General features: G+C 44.1%; 1 protein-coding gene across 1 annotated transcript in view; it reads left to right on the forward strand.

The window, feature by feature from the left end:
* Positions 1-17,443, forward strand: part of WWC2 (WW and C2 domain containing 2) — an 851,690-nt gene that overhangs the window by 748,735 nt on the left and 85,512 nt on the right. The window contains exon 21 of the mRNA XM_085641882.1: positions 8,690-8,932. Coding sequence (XP_085498008.1) covers positions 8,690-8,932 — 243 coding nt within the window. The remainder of the gene's footprint in view (positions 1-8,689; positions 8,933-17,443) is intronic.

Raw genomic sequence — 17,443 nt, forward strand, 5'->3', positions numbered from 1 at the left:
TCATCTCGCACCTCTTTTACTATTCCGATTCCTCAAAACAAGCCTTTCTAAACCATTCTCTTGACTCTTCCCCCACAACCTCCCTTTGACTCATCACAAGCCTTCTCCTACAGCTATGAGCTCCAAAACAAACAACAACAAAAAAGATTTCTAAATCCTTCCCTCGTCTATCCCTCCACTACCCTTTTCAAACCAAATTACAGACTAACATGTCCATCACTCAGAAACTCGAAATGTGGACAGTGGACCAAAGAGCAACATATGCAGCATCTGTACCATGATTTTCTGTCGGGATACTGGACCTTAGGCAGAAGAACCAATATCCTCGGGAGAGAAGAGTGTGCCTCCCCTCTCCCCTAAAGTGCAGTCACCTCCTGCCATGTAAGTGCACAGAAGGAAGGCTGGTATCCTCCAGGGAGAGAAGAGACGAAGTAGGACTACCAGGAAGATCTTCAACAAGGCCAGCAGAGTGAAGGAGCAAGGACCTGGAGGGCGTGTAGCGCAACCCTTCAGCGTGTGAAAAAAATAAACAACAAGAAGAAGAAATTATCAGGTTAAAAGGAGATCACTCTCCCTGAATGGTGTTGCACATTTATCAATAGTCACCCCGGCTATAGAGTGCAGGTTGTGTGCCTTCACATACTCCCTTGCACTTAATTGCGTGGTTCTCAAATGAGGAGAGGTCTCTTCTTCTGTGAGTAAAGGTTGAGCGACAGTAGTATTCCCCCAGTCAGAGTAAGAGGCATCAAAATTAGCAGATGACTGGCATACGTCTGCCAGCAGTGGGAGTCCAAATGAAGATTTAATACGTGATATTTCTTATAGCTCCCCTAGGCGACCAGTGTAACAACAAGCTCTATTTTATCAGCATAGATCACACAGATAGTGTGACTAGCGGGAGCTGAAGCGAGCGATAACAATGTATCCGTTACCTTCTGAGCTCGCATTTAGAAATAAATAAAAAAATTAAAGCAGAGGCCACCCGCGAGCTGCTCGTCAGCAGCGAAACAAAATAAACAACAGAAGCATGTCCTCGCGCCTAACGAGGGTTTCTTAAACAAGCCCCAAATATACGAGGATCCAGGGATGTGAAAAATAATACTAGCGCCTCCTCGTGCTTAAAGAGAGGCAACAGATTAAGTCTGAGTTCCCGGGGGAGTGAAAATAATGCTAGCATGTCCTCACGCTTAAAGAGAGGCAACAGATTGAGTCCACAAACCTGCGCCCCGGGAGAGGAAAACAGCGCGTCCTCGCGCGTGATGAAGCAGGTCTCTGCGGGGCATAGAGAACTTCCCATGGAGTGCTCTCTGATTACAGTCCAGAAACACAGGCGGCCATTCTCAGATAGCAGGCTGTAGGGAGGAGCCAGCAACGCCATGCTAAGCGCGTGAGGGCACCCACATGCAGTGACAGAGAGGGAAGGATCTGAGCCGGCCCAAACGAGCTGCCCAGGTCTACAAGGTAAACAAGAAGCCAGGGATTTCCAGGGAAGACTATATCAAAGTTGTGCAGAATGAAGGGGGGTGCGGTCCACAGGGAGGAAGTAAGCCAAGCACCCGAGAATGGGGGCGGGCTGCTTATAAGCCTTCTTGGTCACCTGACTGTTGCTCAGTGCAGTATGGGATAGCACACAGCCCGATACCCTGCCCAATGCATTGTGGGAGTTATAGTTCACTTCTAGGGAACATAGACAAAGTGCAAGAAGCCTGACGGTTAACAATTACCAATACATTTGAACTGCAAAGCAATCTTGTGTGCAAATCTCCAAATGTGTCCCTTGCCCAGAAGCACTTCCCCTAACAAGGGGATATAGAACAAGAAAACTGGATTGGAGCTGCACCACTAATAATCCAAAAAAAGTCCATATGAAATTATCCACAGGCATTAATAAATCATAATTCAATGAAGAGAGTGGCTTCTAATACAAGATGTGTGCTGTTTTCTTCTTTTATTGTTCTGTTCATAAAAAACCATCAGCCAACGCTTTTCGTCCTTTTTACATAGGACTTCTTCAGGGCACTATCATTATAAGGCAACAACCAAATCTCTGGGTTGTACCTTGGTTGTGAGAGCTATCCTCAACAAAAGCAGTTACCTGGCATCTTTTCGAAGTAATATTCCAAGCAGATCTATGCAAATCAGTTGGCGTAATCCAATGCCCAAAATATAAACGTAAATGTAACGCATGGTATAATAGCCATATGCCGATGTTGAACATGCATGTTCAAATGAGACTAGCACATATTGATGGAGACTATCCACCCTAACTTGTGCACTTCAAAAAGAGTGCATCCCGGTGTTGTTGATTTTCCAAAACGGCCGTTTGCTAGTCTCGTTTGAACCTGCAGGCATCACTGGTCTCGTTTTTTATATATTATTTACGTGGCTGTAAGGCGGCCTCACGTAGCCAGAACAACTTCAATCACCTGCCGGGTTTTTCAGTATTTAAAATCTTGGCACAGTAGTCCCACAGATAATCGTTCCGCCATTCGTTTACTCGTAAAGTAAACGAACGGCGGAACGATTATAAAAAACGAGACCGGTGATGCGATTTTCCACTTGATGGCTCAATTGCCCATTGACGACTATGCACATTAAATACATTTTCGGTATCCCCCTTTGACTACTACTGTCCTGTAATGCGATTTAAATTGGTTTATTGCCTTATGAAGTGACACCTCCAAGTTCAGGTTACACCGTGCTCTTATGCCCTGATGACAATCCCATGAGTTAACACAGGGATTAGAAACGCGTCGGCCATTTCCATCTGTCCTTACCACATAGGGCAACGATTATTTTTCATCCTCCGGTGAGGGTGTGCAATTAAGTATGCACCCCTCGGAACAGTAATTTCTTCCCATGTGGTTTCAGTTCCTTTTTTCAACAAATCTAGTAATAGAAAAATGGGGAACTGACAATAAGTGTGAATTGCTGGTGTAATTTCAAGTATTTCATATATTAACTATTGTTTTTGTTAACATTGTTGCACTGTGTTGTTTCTTTTTTTATGTACACTATTTATGTTTGAAAATCACGTGTTGGATTTAAAATGTATTATATTTCAGGCATGAAATCAACGTATAAGAAATATGTTTGAATTAATGTTCCTCAAAACATGTGATTGACACACTATAAGCTTATGAACCAAGTGGTCATTGCTTTTTGGGCGCAAAATAAATAGCGACAAAATCGACAACCAGGTATCTTTCCCCTTCTTTTTGTAACTTTCTTAAAAGTGGCATTTTCGGAATTGTGATTAAAAATCAGACTTTACCATTAAAAAGGGCTTTTAATTACAATTCTTTAGATACCAAACTCGATCTGTCTACCTGCTCAAATTGGACGTTACGTCTTATTAAGTGCATTATTGTAACTCCAATGTTGTCCTATAGGAGATGTAGGCCGAGCAGCAGTGAAAAAATATATTTAGGACTTTTTCACTACCAGGATGAGTAAAACTTAAAGTCCTAAGTCCTACTTTTTAAATACAATGTACCCTTCCCGCTGGGCTTTTTAGGGCCTACCCTAGGGGTGACTTATGTGTATCAAAAAGAAGGGTTTAGACCTGGCCAAAGGCTGATTGCGAGTCAACATGGCAGTTTAAAACTGCACACACAGGCTGCAGTGGCAGGCCTGAACCATGTTTAAGGGCTACGTAAGTGGGTGAAACAATCAGTGCCGCAAGCCCACTAGTAGCATCTAATTAACAGGCCCTGGACATAAGTAGTACCACTTTACTCGGGACTTACAAGCAAATTAAATATGCCAATTGGATGTAAGCTAATTCTATCACGTTTTAAGGAGAAAGAAGCACAAGCACTTAGGCACTAGTTAGAAGTGGTAAAGTGTGCAGAGTCCTAAAGACTAGTTAAAACAAAGTCAGGAAAGCAGGAAGGCTGAGGGCAAAATGTTAGGGGAGAACCATGGATGGCCGCTCTAACACGTGTCCCCCCAGCTGAAAGTGGGGAGGACTACCCAACCTCCTGGAATTTCTCATCACTAAGGGGAAAAACCTGGAGAGACCATTACCATTGACGTGGTCTGTTCCAGGGCAGTGTTACACTATAAATCCCATTTCCTGTAGGGTGATGCCCCACCTCAACAATTCTCACCACATATCTGCGTTAACCATCTGAGAGGTCTGTGGTCTGTTTGAATTTGGAAGTGAGCACCTAACAGGTTGGGTCTGAACTTCTTCAGTGCCCAGGCCACTGCAACGCCTTTCCTTTGTATTGCACTCCACCCCTTTCCCTGGGAAGTAACCTGCTGCTATTGAAGGTTACAGGTTGATCTAGGCCCTCTTCATTTAGCTGTGAGAGCTCAGTCCCTATGCCATGCTCTGAGGCATCTGTCTGCACAATTAAGTCCCTAATGAAGTCAGGGGCCTTGAGCACGGGTGCTGTGCACATGGCCTTCAGGGTGTCAAAAGCGTTCTGGCACGCCTCTGTCCTGATCACCTGTCTAGGCTGCTTCTTAAAAATCAGTTCTGTCAAGGGAGCAACAATTGTGCCATAGCCCTTGATTAATTTCCTTCCTGTACCCGGTGAGGACTATGAAGGCTTTCACATCTGTCTGGGTATTGGGGGTTCACAACCCAGAATGGTTTGGATTTTCAGCCTGAAGGGGCTGAACCTTCCCTCTTCTCACTTGGTGTAAGAAGTAGACCACGGAACCTTGCTCTATCTGTTACTTATTGGCCTTGATAGTCAGGCATGCTCTCTGCAGAGCCTGAAGCACTTTCCCGAGGTGGCTCAGGTGGTTCTCCCAGCTATAACTGAATACCACAATGTCGTCTAGGTAGGCAGCACTAACTTCTTCTTGGTCCTGGTTGACTAAACTGTGGTATGTTGCAGGAGTGTTCTTCAATCCAAAGGGCTTAACCTGGAATTAGAAGTGATCTCCCTTTGGCTGCCTCAGTCAGGGCAATCTGCCAGTACCCAGACATTAAGTCAAATGTGCTGAGGAACTTAGCAGGCCCTAACTGATCAATGAGCTCATCAGTTCATAGGACGGGGTCTCTGTCAGTGTTAGTGACTGCCTTGAGCCTCCAGTAATCCACGTAGAATCTAAGTTCAGGGGTGGTTCTTAGAGATGCAGCTTTGGGGACCAGTACCACTGGGCTGGGTCAATGACTGATGGCACAGTGATCCCTAGCTCCAGCATTTTGGAGACTTCCTCTTTATGCTGGTTCTCACCTTATCAGATAGCCTGTAGGTTGTACTCTTAACAGGCATACTGCCCCCACTATCAATATCATTGGTACACTATGTATTGAGTCCTAGAGTAAGGGGAAAAAGAGAGGCAATCTGCCCAAACATTAGTGGCAGTCTCTGTTGCTCTACGGTCAGGGTAGGGGAGAGGTTGGCATCCTCTTCTTACCCATTCTGCTCCTTGGAAGGAAGAAGGCTGTGGAGAGGCTCCCCATCATCCATGACCAGGAGCAGGTTTACCTCGAACCTCTCAATGTGGGGTTTGAGGCGATTGATATGTAAAACCGTTGAAGGGTTCCTGGGGGTCTTGAGGTCCACCAGGTAGGTAACCTCACTCTTGTGTTCTGGCACCTCATAGGGCCCAGACTAGCGTGCTTGCAGGGCCCTGGGTTCCACAGGCCCGATTACCCACACTTTTTGACCAGGCTAAAACTCGACTAGAGTGGCCTTCTAGTCATACCGCAGTTTCACGACCTGACTGGCTTCCAGATTCTCCTTGACCTCCTTCCAAAGCGCTTCATCTGCATATGGAGTGCCAGCATGTAGTTGCCCTAGAGGGATTTCCTGGGAGCTAACCCTTCTTTACCAGACTGAGAGGCCCTCGCACAGGCTGCCCATACAAAAGTTCAAAGGGGCTGAATCCAAAGCCCTTCTGTGGTACCATCTTGTACCCAAACAACAGGCATGGCAAGAGGACATCCTACTTCTACGACAAGGGATCTGGTAGGCCCCCTGATCATGCCTTTCAGGGTCTTGTTGAACCTCTCACCAAGCCTGTTAGTTTGGGGAGGGTAAGGTGTAGAAAACTTGTAGGTTACCCCACACTCTTTCCACATGGCCTTCATGTATGCAGACATGAAGTTGGTACCCCGATCAGATATCTTGGGGAATCCCACTCGGGTATATATATCCCCATCAGTGCCCTGACCATGACAGTTGCTGTTCTATCCTTAGACGGATAGCCTCTGAGTACTGGGTGGCATAGTCCACCAAGACCAGGATGATGCTGTTGCCCAGGGCTGTCTTGAGGCCCCAGAGGACCAACAATGTTAATGCTCACCCTATCTAAGAGAGTGGCAGTAACTGGAGATGGCTGCAGGGGAGCCTTGCACTTTCCTTCTGACTCACCTCTGGCTGGGCAGGTAAGGCATGACCTGCAGAATGCATCTGGGCCTTCCTCATAAGGGGCCAATAGAAGTGGGCAGCCAACTTTACAAAGGTCGAATTAGTAGAACCAGTGATACACAAGTTTAAAGGTTTAAGTGAAAATAGCGCCAAAAAGGACAAAGCGGCAACTGTGGTTATCTGGCCGCAATGGACCAGGACAAAGTCACAAGTTCAGGTCGACGCAATAGAGCAAGGGCCAGGTACAGGGACCCACTTAGTACACACCGTCCCTTAATCCTGGTTGCTAAGGGATGCAGATTCCTGTGTCGTGGATGTGCCACACACCAAGGCGTTGCGAGGCCCGGGGGAGGAGATGCGTTGCACAGTGGCATTTCCATGGAGCTTCGAAGTCCGAGGCGATATCCTTGGGTGGAGATGCTTCACACAGCTATGGTTCTGATGGGCTGCATTGGCAAGGCAATGTCCTTGCATGTAGATGCATTGTGCAGGGGCAGTTCCGACTGGCTGCACTGGGCGAGGCGATGTCCTTGTGTCGAGATGGAACGTGCAGCAGTCGTTACGATGGGCTACTATAGGTGATGCTGAATCCTTGCGTCTGGGAAGTCCATGCAGCAGAGGTGATCTGTTGGTTATAAGGGATTTGTATCCCACTGCGGAGGAGATACACCAGTCCTGCTGAATCCAGATGGATTGGACAAAAGAGCCAGGCTGCCAGAGCACCTTCAGCCCCACTTCCAAGACTCCAGGACTGGGATGGCACTACAAGGGACGGCAGGACTCACAGATATCAGAGCCCAGGTGCTTGGTTCAAGGTGGTCGGAAGCCTGTTATGTGCCTCAGGCTAGTGATACGGAGGCCAACCAATGAGCCCTTAGAGTCACTTTGGGATGCTGGGTTTAGAGATGCAGGTCCAGTCCTTCTCACCCAGGCAAGGAGGGCAGTACGTCAGCACAGCAGGGCATAAATCATTCAGAGCAGCAGTCGAGCAGAGAGGCAGCACAGCAGTCCTTTTTCCTGCCGGAGTCCACAGGTCCATAAGTATACTGAAGAGTTGGGTCTAAGGGTCCAATAGTGACACCTGGTGCCCACTTTGAAGTGGGGGAAGCTTCTAGAGGTTTCCTCCCCCCTGAGGTGTCCTGCATCCCCTTTCTACCTGTCCAGACTTCAACTTGTCTGGGGTCACCAAGGACTAGTGACAAACCCTTTGTGAGAGGGCTCAGGCATGAGCTTTGTGACTTGCAAGTGTGGTAGGTGATGGCTCCTACCCCTCATTAACTCAGAGTGGCTCATTCTGCCAGCACCCATATTCTCTTTGTCCCACTGCCTAGGAACAATACACAAAGACTAACTGCCTGCTACACCTAGTAATGTGACTCAGGATCAGGCTGCAGGCACCAAATTGTCAGGACAAAAAAACAGCAACATTCTAAAAGTGTCATGTTTGGAATTGTGCTTATGAATCCAACTTTACCGTTAAAGAGGGCTTTTAATTACAATTCTTTAGTCACCTAACTCACTCTGTTTACCTGTTCCTAATTGGAAGTTGCAGCTTGTCAAATGTAATAAAGTACCTACAACGTTATCCAATTTAGAGAGGTAGAGTTTGTAGTGTTAAAAAGCAAATGTAAGAGCTTTGCACTACCAGGCCATGTAAAACTTAAAAGCACATGTCCTAATTTTTAATTACACTGCATCCTGCCCTCAGGGCTGTTTAGGGCATACCCTAGGGGTGACTTATGTGTGTCAAAAAGAAAGGTTTAGGCCTGACAAATGTTTTTTTTTTGCTAGATCGATATGGCCTTTTAAAACAATGACATGGCTGAAACATGTTTAAGGGCTACTTTAGTGGGTGGCCTAATTAGTGATGCAGGCCCTTTAGTAGCTTTTAATTCACGGGCACTGGGGACAAGTAGTACCACTTTACTAAGTTCTTACAAAAAAAAAATATGCCAATTGGGTGTCAGCCAACCATGTTTTAAGGAGAGGGCACAAGCACTTTAGCCCTTGTTTGCAGTGGTATGGTGCGCAGAGTCCAAAAGCAAAAATGAAATCAGCAAAACAGGACAGCTGTAGAGAAGACCCACACCATGGATGCCGGGTCTAACAGTTGTGAATATCTTTTAAGCTAGCAACACATGAAGTATGGTCTTCTGGGTTTGCCAATACTAATTTTTTATTGAATTTGGTAAAGTTTGTTTATAATCAATCTAAGACCTGTAAGTGATACCAGTAGCATGTTGCTGCCACAAACCTCACCACACAGACACAGCCATACTGTGTAAAACAAGTAGTTTTATTACTTGGTTGCTAAATAAATATATTGCATATGTTTCCCCTTGGTTTTGGTCTAGCCTCTATGCCAGCCGATCATGAGACGAGCCACCCAGGAGCATCCTGTGCGCACATCTCTAGACTTGGAGCTGGACCTCCAGGCATCCAGGACCCGACAGCACCGTTTGAATGATGAGCTGCAGGCCCTACGAGACCTCCGACAAAAGCTGGAGGAGATGAAGGCCAATGGAGAATCGCAGCTACCGCAGTGTGTTCTTGAGAATGAGAGGTTCCAAAAGCTTTTGAAGCAAGCTGAGAAACAGGTATCAGTCATTCAAAATAATATTGTACAACAGTTTTACCATTGGAGCAATGGGCATGATTTGTGATAATGTGGAATTTACGCCATGTACATAGTGATACTGAAGGCTTTTAAAAGTCAGAAGCATGGACTGGTTTTAAGTCCCAGTCTAAACCTGTTGAGACATTCCATTGCTCCACTACCAAACATTGTCCCAGATATTCCCATGCACTTGTTGGGTGAGGCCATTATCAGCCACCTCCCTTTCAAAGTCAAGGAACTCAGCGTCTGGTGTCCGGTTCAGTAAAAAACTGACAGTGATTCTGACAATACCAATCAGCTGTTCAGTGTTCTGTTGGAGGACACATCTCATGCTTTAATCAAGTCTGCGCAGGCTTTATAAAATAAACTTGGGGGTTGGATGTAGTTCTTCACAGCTGTTGTTTGGACTTTGTTAAAGTTCCTTCAGATTCAGGAGTTGTTTCCATGCTCTGGTCCATAGATTCAGTTCACGAGAAAGCCTTATTGTAGGGAATATCAGAACAGGGTCAGAAACAACCCATTATCCCTGTTACTCTAGCAAACTACAGACTTGATCCTGTTCCCATGGATTTTCATGTTCTGAAGACCTGTGGAAAATACAGATTAATAATTGGCCTCAAGGAATTCAACATCTATGTCTGTCAGTCTGGCAGTTGAGAGGTGGGGCTGCAGTAGCATTATTTTCTATGTTAGCACCTTCCATCGAAGAGTCAAGTAGTCACTTTGCTCAAAGGGCTTATCAATGCTTTTGGACATCCTTTTCTGCTTGGTGTACTGACAAATTTATGAGTCATTTTAACTTTGAGCCTATCTTGATTCTGCAATTCCTTCAGGATGATTTCAGTCTGGGTTTGACTGTTTTCACTTAAGGCAGTCTAATTTTCTTGGGGTGGTCCAGCCAAGATGGAGTTCTTATGTGAGAACTTCTTAAGGATGTTATCTTTGTCATCCTACCATCTTGAGGGTTGCTGTTGATTCTTAATGCCCTACTGTTTCCTTTTTTCAAATTGCTGGAAAAGGTTGATTTAAAGTTATAACCTCAATTGTGTTTTTTTTGTTGCTCTTACCTCTTTGTGGCATTTAGGAGAACTGGGATCTTTGTCTGTCTAAATTGCTTCCCTTAAGGTTTTTCCTGACAGATTGGGTTTATGACTGGATCCAGCTTTTCAGTCTAAAGTAGTATTCTCTTTTTGTCTACCGCTGAAAATCACTTGTCCTTTTTTCCAATCTCCTCCTTCTCCTGAGGATGAATCTGTACATTTATTGATTGTAACACACACAGTCCAGATTTACTTTTCTCATTTTGCTGATTACAGACTTTGTGAGGCACTCTTTTGAATTTTGGTATCCTCAGGAAAAGTTAAAAAACTTCAACTTCCTCTCTAATCCAATGGATAAAGGCTGTGATATCTCTTGCCTGTAATTTACAGGGGTCTTTATCATGTCCAGTCCAACGGCATTCTACCAGTGTGGGATCAGCAGTCCTTTGATGTTGGGCTCAAAGTCCTTGCTGGTGTTTTTTTTTCCAAATGAATACTCTTTTGTAATGCTTTAATGTTTAATAAACTAGAGTAGATTTATTTGAGAGTTTGTTATTTAAGATATACAATCTCAAATGGTCTGCTTTGATATATCCTCAAGTAGTAAGAACTAAGACAAGGAAAGGGTTGAAGAGGTAATGCTTGGGATACTTGCCAGTAATCTTCATTACTTCAATTAGCCTTCCGCATCCCAGTACTTGCATCCCACCTCCCTCCAAAGTTCATAACCTTGATTACCAGAGCATGTTGATGACAGGACATGACAAGTTCATTCCCCTCTGTTATGGTCCTAATTTGTAGGTGTATCCTAAGCAGAGAGTGTAAAGAGAGAAGGTGTGAGAACGTTTTTTGTTTGGCTTGTTCAGGTGACACCTGGGAGGAGGTAAAATATTCACAAAGTAGTAGGTACTAGGACAGGGTAGGTGTAATCAGAGTAATGGATATTACCATTAAGTTATTCAGGAATTACACAGGTGTCAGCCTAACACCTAGAAAAATTCATCAAGTCTAATCTAGTTTCTGCAGCAACTAAACTGCTAAACTGTAATATTTTTCTTCCTTGATTGTTAGTGGAGCTATACTGCCGTTAAGTCTGCTTAATCAATTACACTACCCATGTTAATCATATCCAATATACACTTTACATTCAGACGAGCCATTCTTTACTATGAGTGAGTAATATCCACAAAAAAATGAAATGCTTTTCATAATAGTGATGTGTTCCAGTATCTCAGCTGAATGCATCCATGGTTCACTATATCTTTAAAGGTGGCTTCTAAAATCTCTGTTGGTTGTACCTGGCACATTCTGCAAATATCATAATTACTGTTGTTCACTTTATAGTTTTGATATAATAGTGGTTTAACACAAAACTGGCAAAGAAATGTGCCATTTGGTAGAAAATATTGTTTTGGCGTCGCACCAAAAGTATGTCTTAGTGAGCTAAGTGTCAAAATAGACCACATTTGCATAGGAGCACTTCCATGCTCTTCGTCTTGCAATATTACATATCAGCGTAATCATGAGGCCCCACTCCTTTATACATATAGACTCTAAACAAAAAGTTTAACCTTTACGCTGCCATTCTTGTAATATTTTAGGAAAACAACTCAATCATTCTGACTTAACATAAAAAAGTGTACAAGCCAAACTCATTTGTAAATATACGGTCATAAATCATACAAACAAGCATTGACAATGCCAATAGGTCTAGCTTTTAACTGAAAGTGCCTCTTCAGTCACTAGTGAGTTTAGGCACTCAATAAGTCATCACAAATGCACTGACACTCATCCTTGCAGTCACACGTTCATTAATCCACCCACTGACTAACTGACATTGACCCACTTACCCATTCTTTCATTCACCAACTTACTCAGCCACAATAAAACACATACAAAAGCTCAACAAGATAAATTAAGAATAAAAAGAAAACCTACATCTCCTAAATGGTATGATTAAAAAAATTAAACTGAACGTACCTTTGGGCTGCCGTCTTCTCAGTGATAATGTATATAGTGTATCATTGTTTTAAATTGCCCAAATGTCCAATATTTAAAAGCAATGTGATGAACATCTTAGAACAATAAACAGTAGTTCACTATCGCCAATACCCTTCCAAAATGGCTGCTTGGTTTAGAAGCAGTGACCGCACTGGATGGGGTGCATTGCAGATTAAATGAGTAGCAAGCGAGGGCCACAGTGATGTTGTCTGGGGAGTTGCAGTGTGCTCTAAAACAATAATAAAAGAATACCAAGCATTTTAAATGTGATAGGAATCGCAATTGCAAGAGTTTGAGATATTGGCATTGTTAATAGCAATACCTTTTATTTATGTGTTTTGAAAACCAATTGCAGATGTGCCATTTCCAGTCTTTAGAGCTTTTGTGGACCCTTAATATTCAGGTAACAAGATACGTTCATAGAGAGTAAATTCTAGTCAGTACATAGCAGTTTTAAACAGTATCCTCATCTTTGCCTCTATCTTTGATTTCTATGTCCCTCATAATCCCAGCTCAACCATGCTTCTCTCCTTTGAAATGAGCATCCCATCAATATATTAATGTAAAGTCCAACAATAGAAGGCTGCTGCTGGCCGTCAGCAGGATTTCATGATTCCCACACTCACGCAGGTTTAGGACACTTCAGTGCTCCCAAGAGAAGCCGTATCTAGAGCATGGCCTAGGGTCTGCTTCATGGGAACAACTTTCACTGGATCGAAGGTGAAATTGTGCCACGCTGTTTACATTCACTGTTTCTTGGCAGTGTTTGCTTCCAGTTGAAACCAGGAAACATGCATAGCAATAAAAAAGACTCAAAACTTCAATGCAAAATCCAAATGCCAATTGGAGATTTGCTGTGGGATTCTCAAGCATGAGTCAGTGTATTGGTAAACCTTTCTACACATTTGCTGTTAATGTTATGTTCCTTTATGTAGTACAACCTCCCAAGACACAAGTAGCACACATTAATACTGTTATTATATCAATGTATTCAGCAATATAGAGTGTAATTATAGGTATAACTGCTCAGCAGAGTCCGGAATGTAAAAGCAGGATTACAATTAGAACACTGTTTAACACAGGTATACTGTTCACTTTAAAGCAGTGCCTGCAGGGAAGACCCTAGGGTTGTATTGCATCAAACCATCCTGCTCTTGCAGTGTTCACCGGATTCCTCCATGACAGCTTACTAAGGGAATTGCAGTAGGGTCACCACCATGGGGTGTCACTCTACTAATGATCATCGAGATAAAAAGGTGCAGCTGGCCATATCACTGCAGCGTTCTATTCGCTGCTGTCAGATTCTCATTTGTCAAAACAGACAGATCAACAGAGACCACAATCTAACAGTGGGAATAGGGTTGAATGTTGCTGGCACAGTATCCATGTGAAAACCTGTTCCTCTTTTTAACATTCTGGTAGACCCGGAATGTTTTCTGGTAGAGGAGACCTGCTGAAAGTCCTTTGGTCAGTCTACTACATGAGCATGTCATGTTGCTCACTAATAGAGAGCTAGTGTAAAGATTTTGGGGTTCCCCCAAAGTGTTCATCATTTTAGCATGTGAGCCTACCATCCCTATTTCCCAGGTGATGCCAACGGTTTGTGACATAATATACTGGTCCTTTTTAACCTCAATGGGTGATGGAGTGGGGGGGAATTTCCTACAGGTGCTCCCTGGTAAATCCGTTTGGTAGATCATAACTAGAGTGCTTCATACCCCAAGCGTAACAATTGCATGCGCATGTGGATGTTTGGGTATTTCGGAGGTGGGATACCCAGGAGTCAGCTCCTTCTGTTTATATGAAGCTCCTATGGTTCTTTAGTGCTCTGTATGGTCCGCAGATGCCATACATCACTATCTGCCCTTCGCAGGGTGTCTCTATACACCACTCTTTAAGATTCCCCACATTCTGGAATGCATTATAAGACCAAGTGCATCGTCTGGCTTTCAATACACACAGATAGGATGTTTTGTGATCTGCCTGAAACGAGGGGCTACTTCCAGCAGCATGACCTGAGAGACAGCATAATGGAACAAATACTTTGGCCTTGCCAAATGCCTGTGACCAGCTTGCAAATCCTGTGCTATGTGCCAGAGACAAGTACAGTATACCTGTAATACACAAGACAAAAAGTGACAGTGTAAATCCCATACAGTTTCCATGGAGATGTGGCTGCCTAAAAAGAAAAGGCACTCTGTGAGGATTGGTTCTCCCAAACAATTTGGAGATAATGTTAAATTTGACTGTCCATTGGGAAATGCCAATGAGCCACTATTGCAGTGTTCACCTCTTCTTGCAGTGTTGGTGCTGCTAGATCTTTCTGTAGCATTCAACACTATTCTTCTGAATCGGCTTAGAGATATTGGCATCCGGGGTGTTGTATTGAAGTGGATATCATCTTTTTTATCTGATCGTAAACAACAAGTTCGGACACATCCTTTCACCTCTCCTATTAAACCCCTTAAGTGGGGTGTGCCTCAGGGCTCTGCGCTGAGCCCGCTTCTTTTTAATGTCTATTTGACCCCATTGGCGGAAATCATTGCAAATACCGGGATCAAAATCATATCCTATGCAGATGATACCCAGCTTTTATTTACCTTTCGGAATGCTCACACCACCACTTTCGATCCATTAAAAGAATGTTTGAAAATATTGCGAGCTGGATGGATCAGAATTTTTTAAAACTTAATGCTGACAAGACTGAGATCTTGTTTTTAATCAACCCTGCCCCCTCTCTCTGAGCCTGTGGTGGCTGCTCCCCTTCCCAAGGACTCAATTAAGAACCTAGGTGTTAGATGGGACAAGCATATGTCCTTGTCTACACAGGTTCAACCGGTGGCGGACGCTTGTTTCGGCAAAATTAAAATCATTAAAAAATGTATCAACTATCTCCCCAATACTATTTGTAAAACGGTGGTTCATGCACTGATAACCTCCCATTTGGATTACACAAATGGGCTGTACCAGGGTCTTTCTCTAGGCCTGATGCGTAGATTGCAGACAGTTCAAAATGCGGCAGCTCGGCTGATTTGCAGGGCTCCTCTACGTCATCACATCTCCCCTTATCTGCGACAACTTCATTGGTTACCCATTGCCAAACATATTGAATTCAAGGCTTTGACCTTAGCCCACCAAGCCAGTATAGGTAAAGACCCATTATACTTAAGAAAGAGACTTCGTCCCCATCATCAAACAAGATCTCTTTGTTCAAATAATAAGCATCTGCTTGTTATCCCTCGTTTCGTAAAATCTAGAATGGGAGGCAAATCCTTTGAGGTGGGAGCTACCCAATACTGGAATAATTTACCGCTTGAGTTCCGCCTGATACAGTCTGATTTGGAGTTCCGCAGGTCCTTAAAAACCTGGTTGTTTAGTCGCTCCGTCTAGTTCTTCGCCTTCTTGACTTGCCCTTGTCTACCTCAGCACCAGGACACCCCTTTTGGGGTAGCTGTGCACTTAACAAAATTCATTTTTTTATTATTATTCACACTTAAAGCTCTTCTAATAAGTGTGGAAAAAACAAGGGAAAAAAATCAGAGCAGACTTTGTTAAAAGGGTAAGGAAGAAATGCCTTGTACTGTGGAGATCTTTGCCCCTGATCCTGCTGTAAAGGAAGTTAGATTGAGTGCTGGGAACCTGCCTAGCAACCGCGGAGCCTAAGGTCCCATGTCTGTGCTGTCATGCGGCACTAAGCACTGCAGAGTCAGACAAAGAAAGATGAGGCTGCTCTAGCGAAGAGTTCAAACTTAAGATGAACATCAGAGCACCTCACTTGAAGATGTACTGCAGAAGCGAGACATGAGGGAAACTTCATAAGAGGCACGTAGTGAGAAGGACTGGACATCTGTGAATATTATTGAGGCCAGTGGGACTCTCCACTACGGCAGGAGTCCCAGAGTGCTTGCACCGTTGAAGTCTGCCTGAAGTTACCGACCACACATGCTCATTTTTTTTGACAGCGCAGAGACCTAGGCTGACTAACCACTTAAGAGACATAAACAGGTAGGTACATTGCACCTGCGTCCTTGACTTATGTTTTAAACAATATAGTATGTACAGTACTTGATTGAGCGAGCTTAGGCCACCTCCTCCTCTGCTCAACCTGATTTATTCCCACAATGCCTCTTGCAAAGTGAAGAATCTTATGCTTTTCCACATTATTGACATGAAGGTCACTACTTCTTGCAGAAACAGACAACCAATACTCTGGATCTGGGGGGCTAATACATTGGTAGGGATAGCTGGTTTTCCCTGCCTTCCATAAACACTCCGCACAAGGAAAATGGAGAAAGGCATAGCATGGGACTTAAACATCTTTACAGTTTGCCAGAGGCATTTTGTGATATCATGCTACCTCCTTCAAGGTCTTATATTACTTATAACCAACACTTTACTTTCACCAACATGAACAGCCCTGATTCATCTAGATGGAAACAGAACAGGTGTAGGCCTACTGATGGTTGTATACATATGCGGTCATTGGTTTAGGTTTAGCATTGTATACGTGTGTGCTGCATTGTAAGTTTCACCGCACTGATGCAAATTAGAAAATTTCCCAGATGGAATCGAAGTGCTGTAAAAAGGCTTGACATTCCTGGGACTGTAGAGGGCTAAGGGCCGCTCTGGGATGGGCGGGGGAGTTAAACGTGCAGTAGATGGGCCCTGAGGCAGGGGGTGGAGTAGACAACGGAGCACAGCAGCTACGGGGAGGCTGCAGCGGGGCTGGGAGAAGCCTAGAAACTTCATAGGGGCTGGGAAAAGCCCAGAAGTTTGCAGAGTGGCTCAGAGAAGCCAGAAGCTGCAAAGGGGCTCTGAGAAGCCCAGAAGCTACAAATGGGCTCAGAGAAGCCCAGAAGCTACAGAGGGACTCGCAGGGACGCTGAGGCTTGAAGGGGGTCAATGGACCACAGTACCTCCAGGTGGGATCAAGACAACTGAGCCTGTGAAAGGGTCTAATTAAAGTGCGGCGTGGGGTGAGCGCTTTTGCAAATATAAAGCATGACCTTAAGCTGCTATAGCCAAGATGGGGGAGCAAGTGTTAAACGAAAAAGAGTGCTCAGGCACTAATAAATAACATGATGAGTAACACCACATGTAAGAGTGGCAGTCCTCATGGGCGGTTACAAAAGTAAACAAGCATTTGCAATGCAATCGGTGTCACCGTTGGGACCTTTTATGTATCTAGCTATGCAGCACATTAGCCTGGGTGCTGAAACATCTACTGTTCTTTAACATGGAGGGAAAGTAAGCACCAAACTGCATGGCACATTCGGTATGGGAACACATGGAGAGAAATAGTGCCTTTCAGTTGGAAATTGTTTAGTCCAAAGCTCTGTTTTTAATATAAAATCAAGGCCTTCGGTGGTCATATCACTGAAAATACAAGATTTGAAAAAATATTATTGTCTACGGGTGCTCGTGGAAGACAATTTCTATGGACTGGAATC

This window comes from Triturus cristatus, chromosome 2_2 (assembly GCF_964204655.1).
Source record: "Triturus cristatus chromosome 2_2, aTriCri1.1, whole genome shotgun sequence".
Lineage (NCBI taxonomy): Eukaryota > Metazoa > Chordata > Amphibia > Caudata > Salamandridae > Triturus > Triturus cristatus.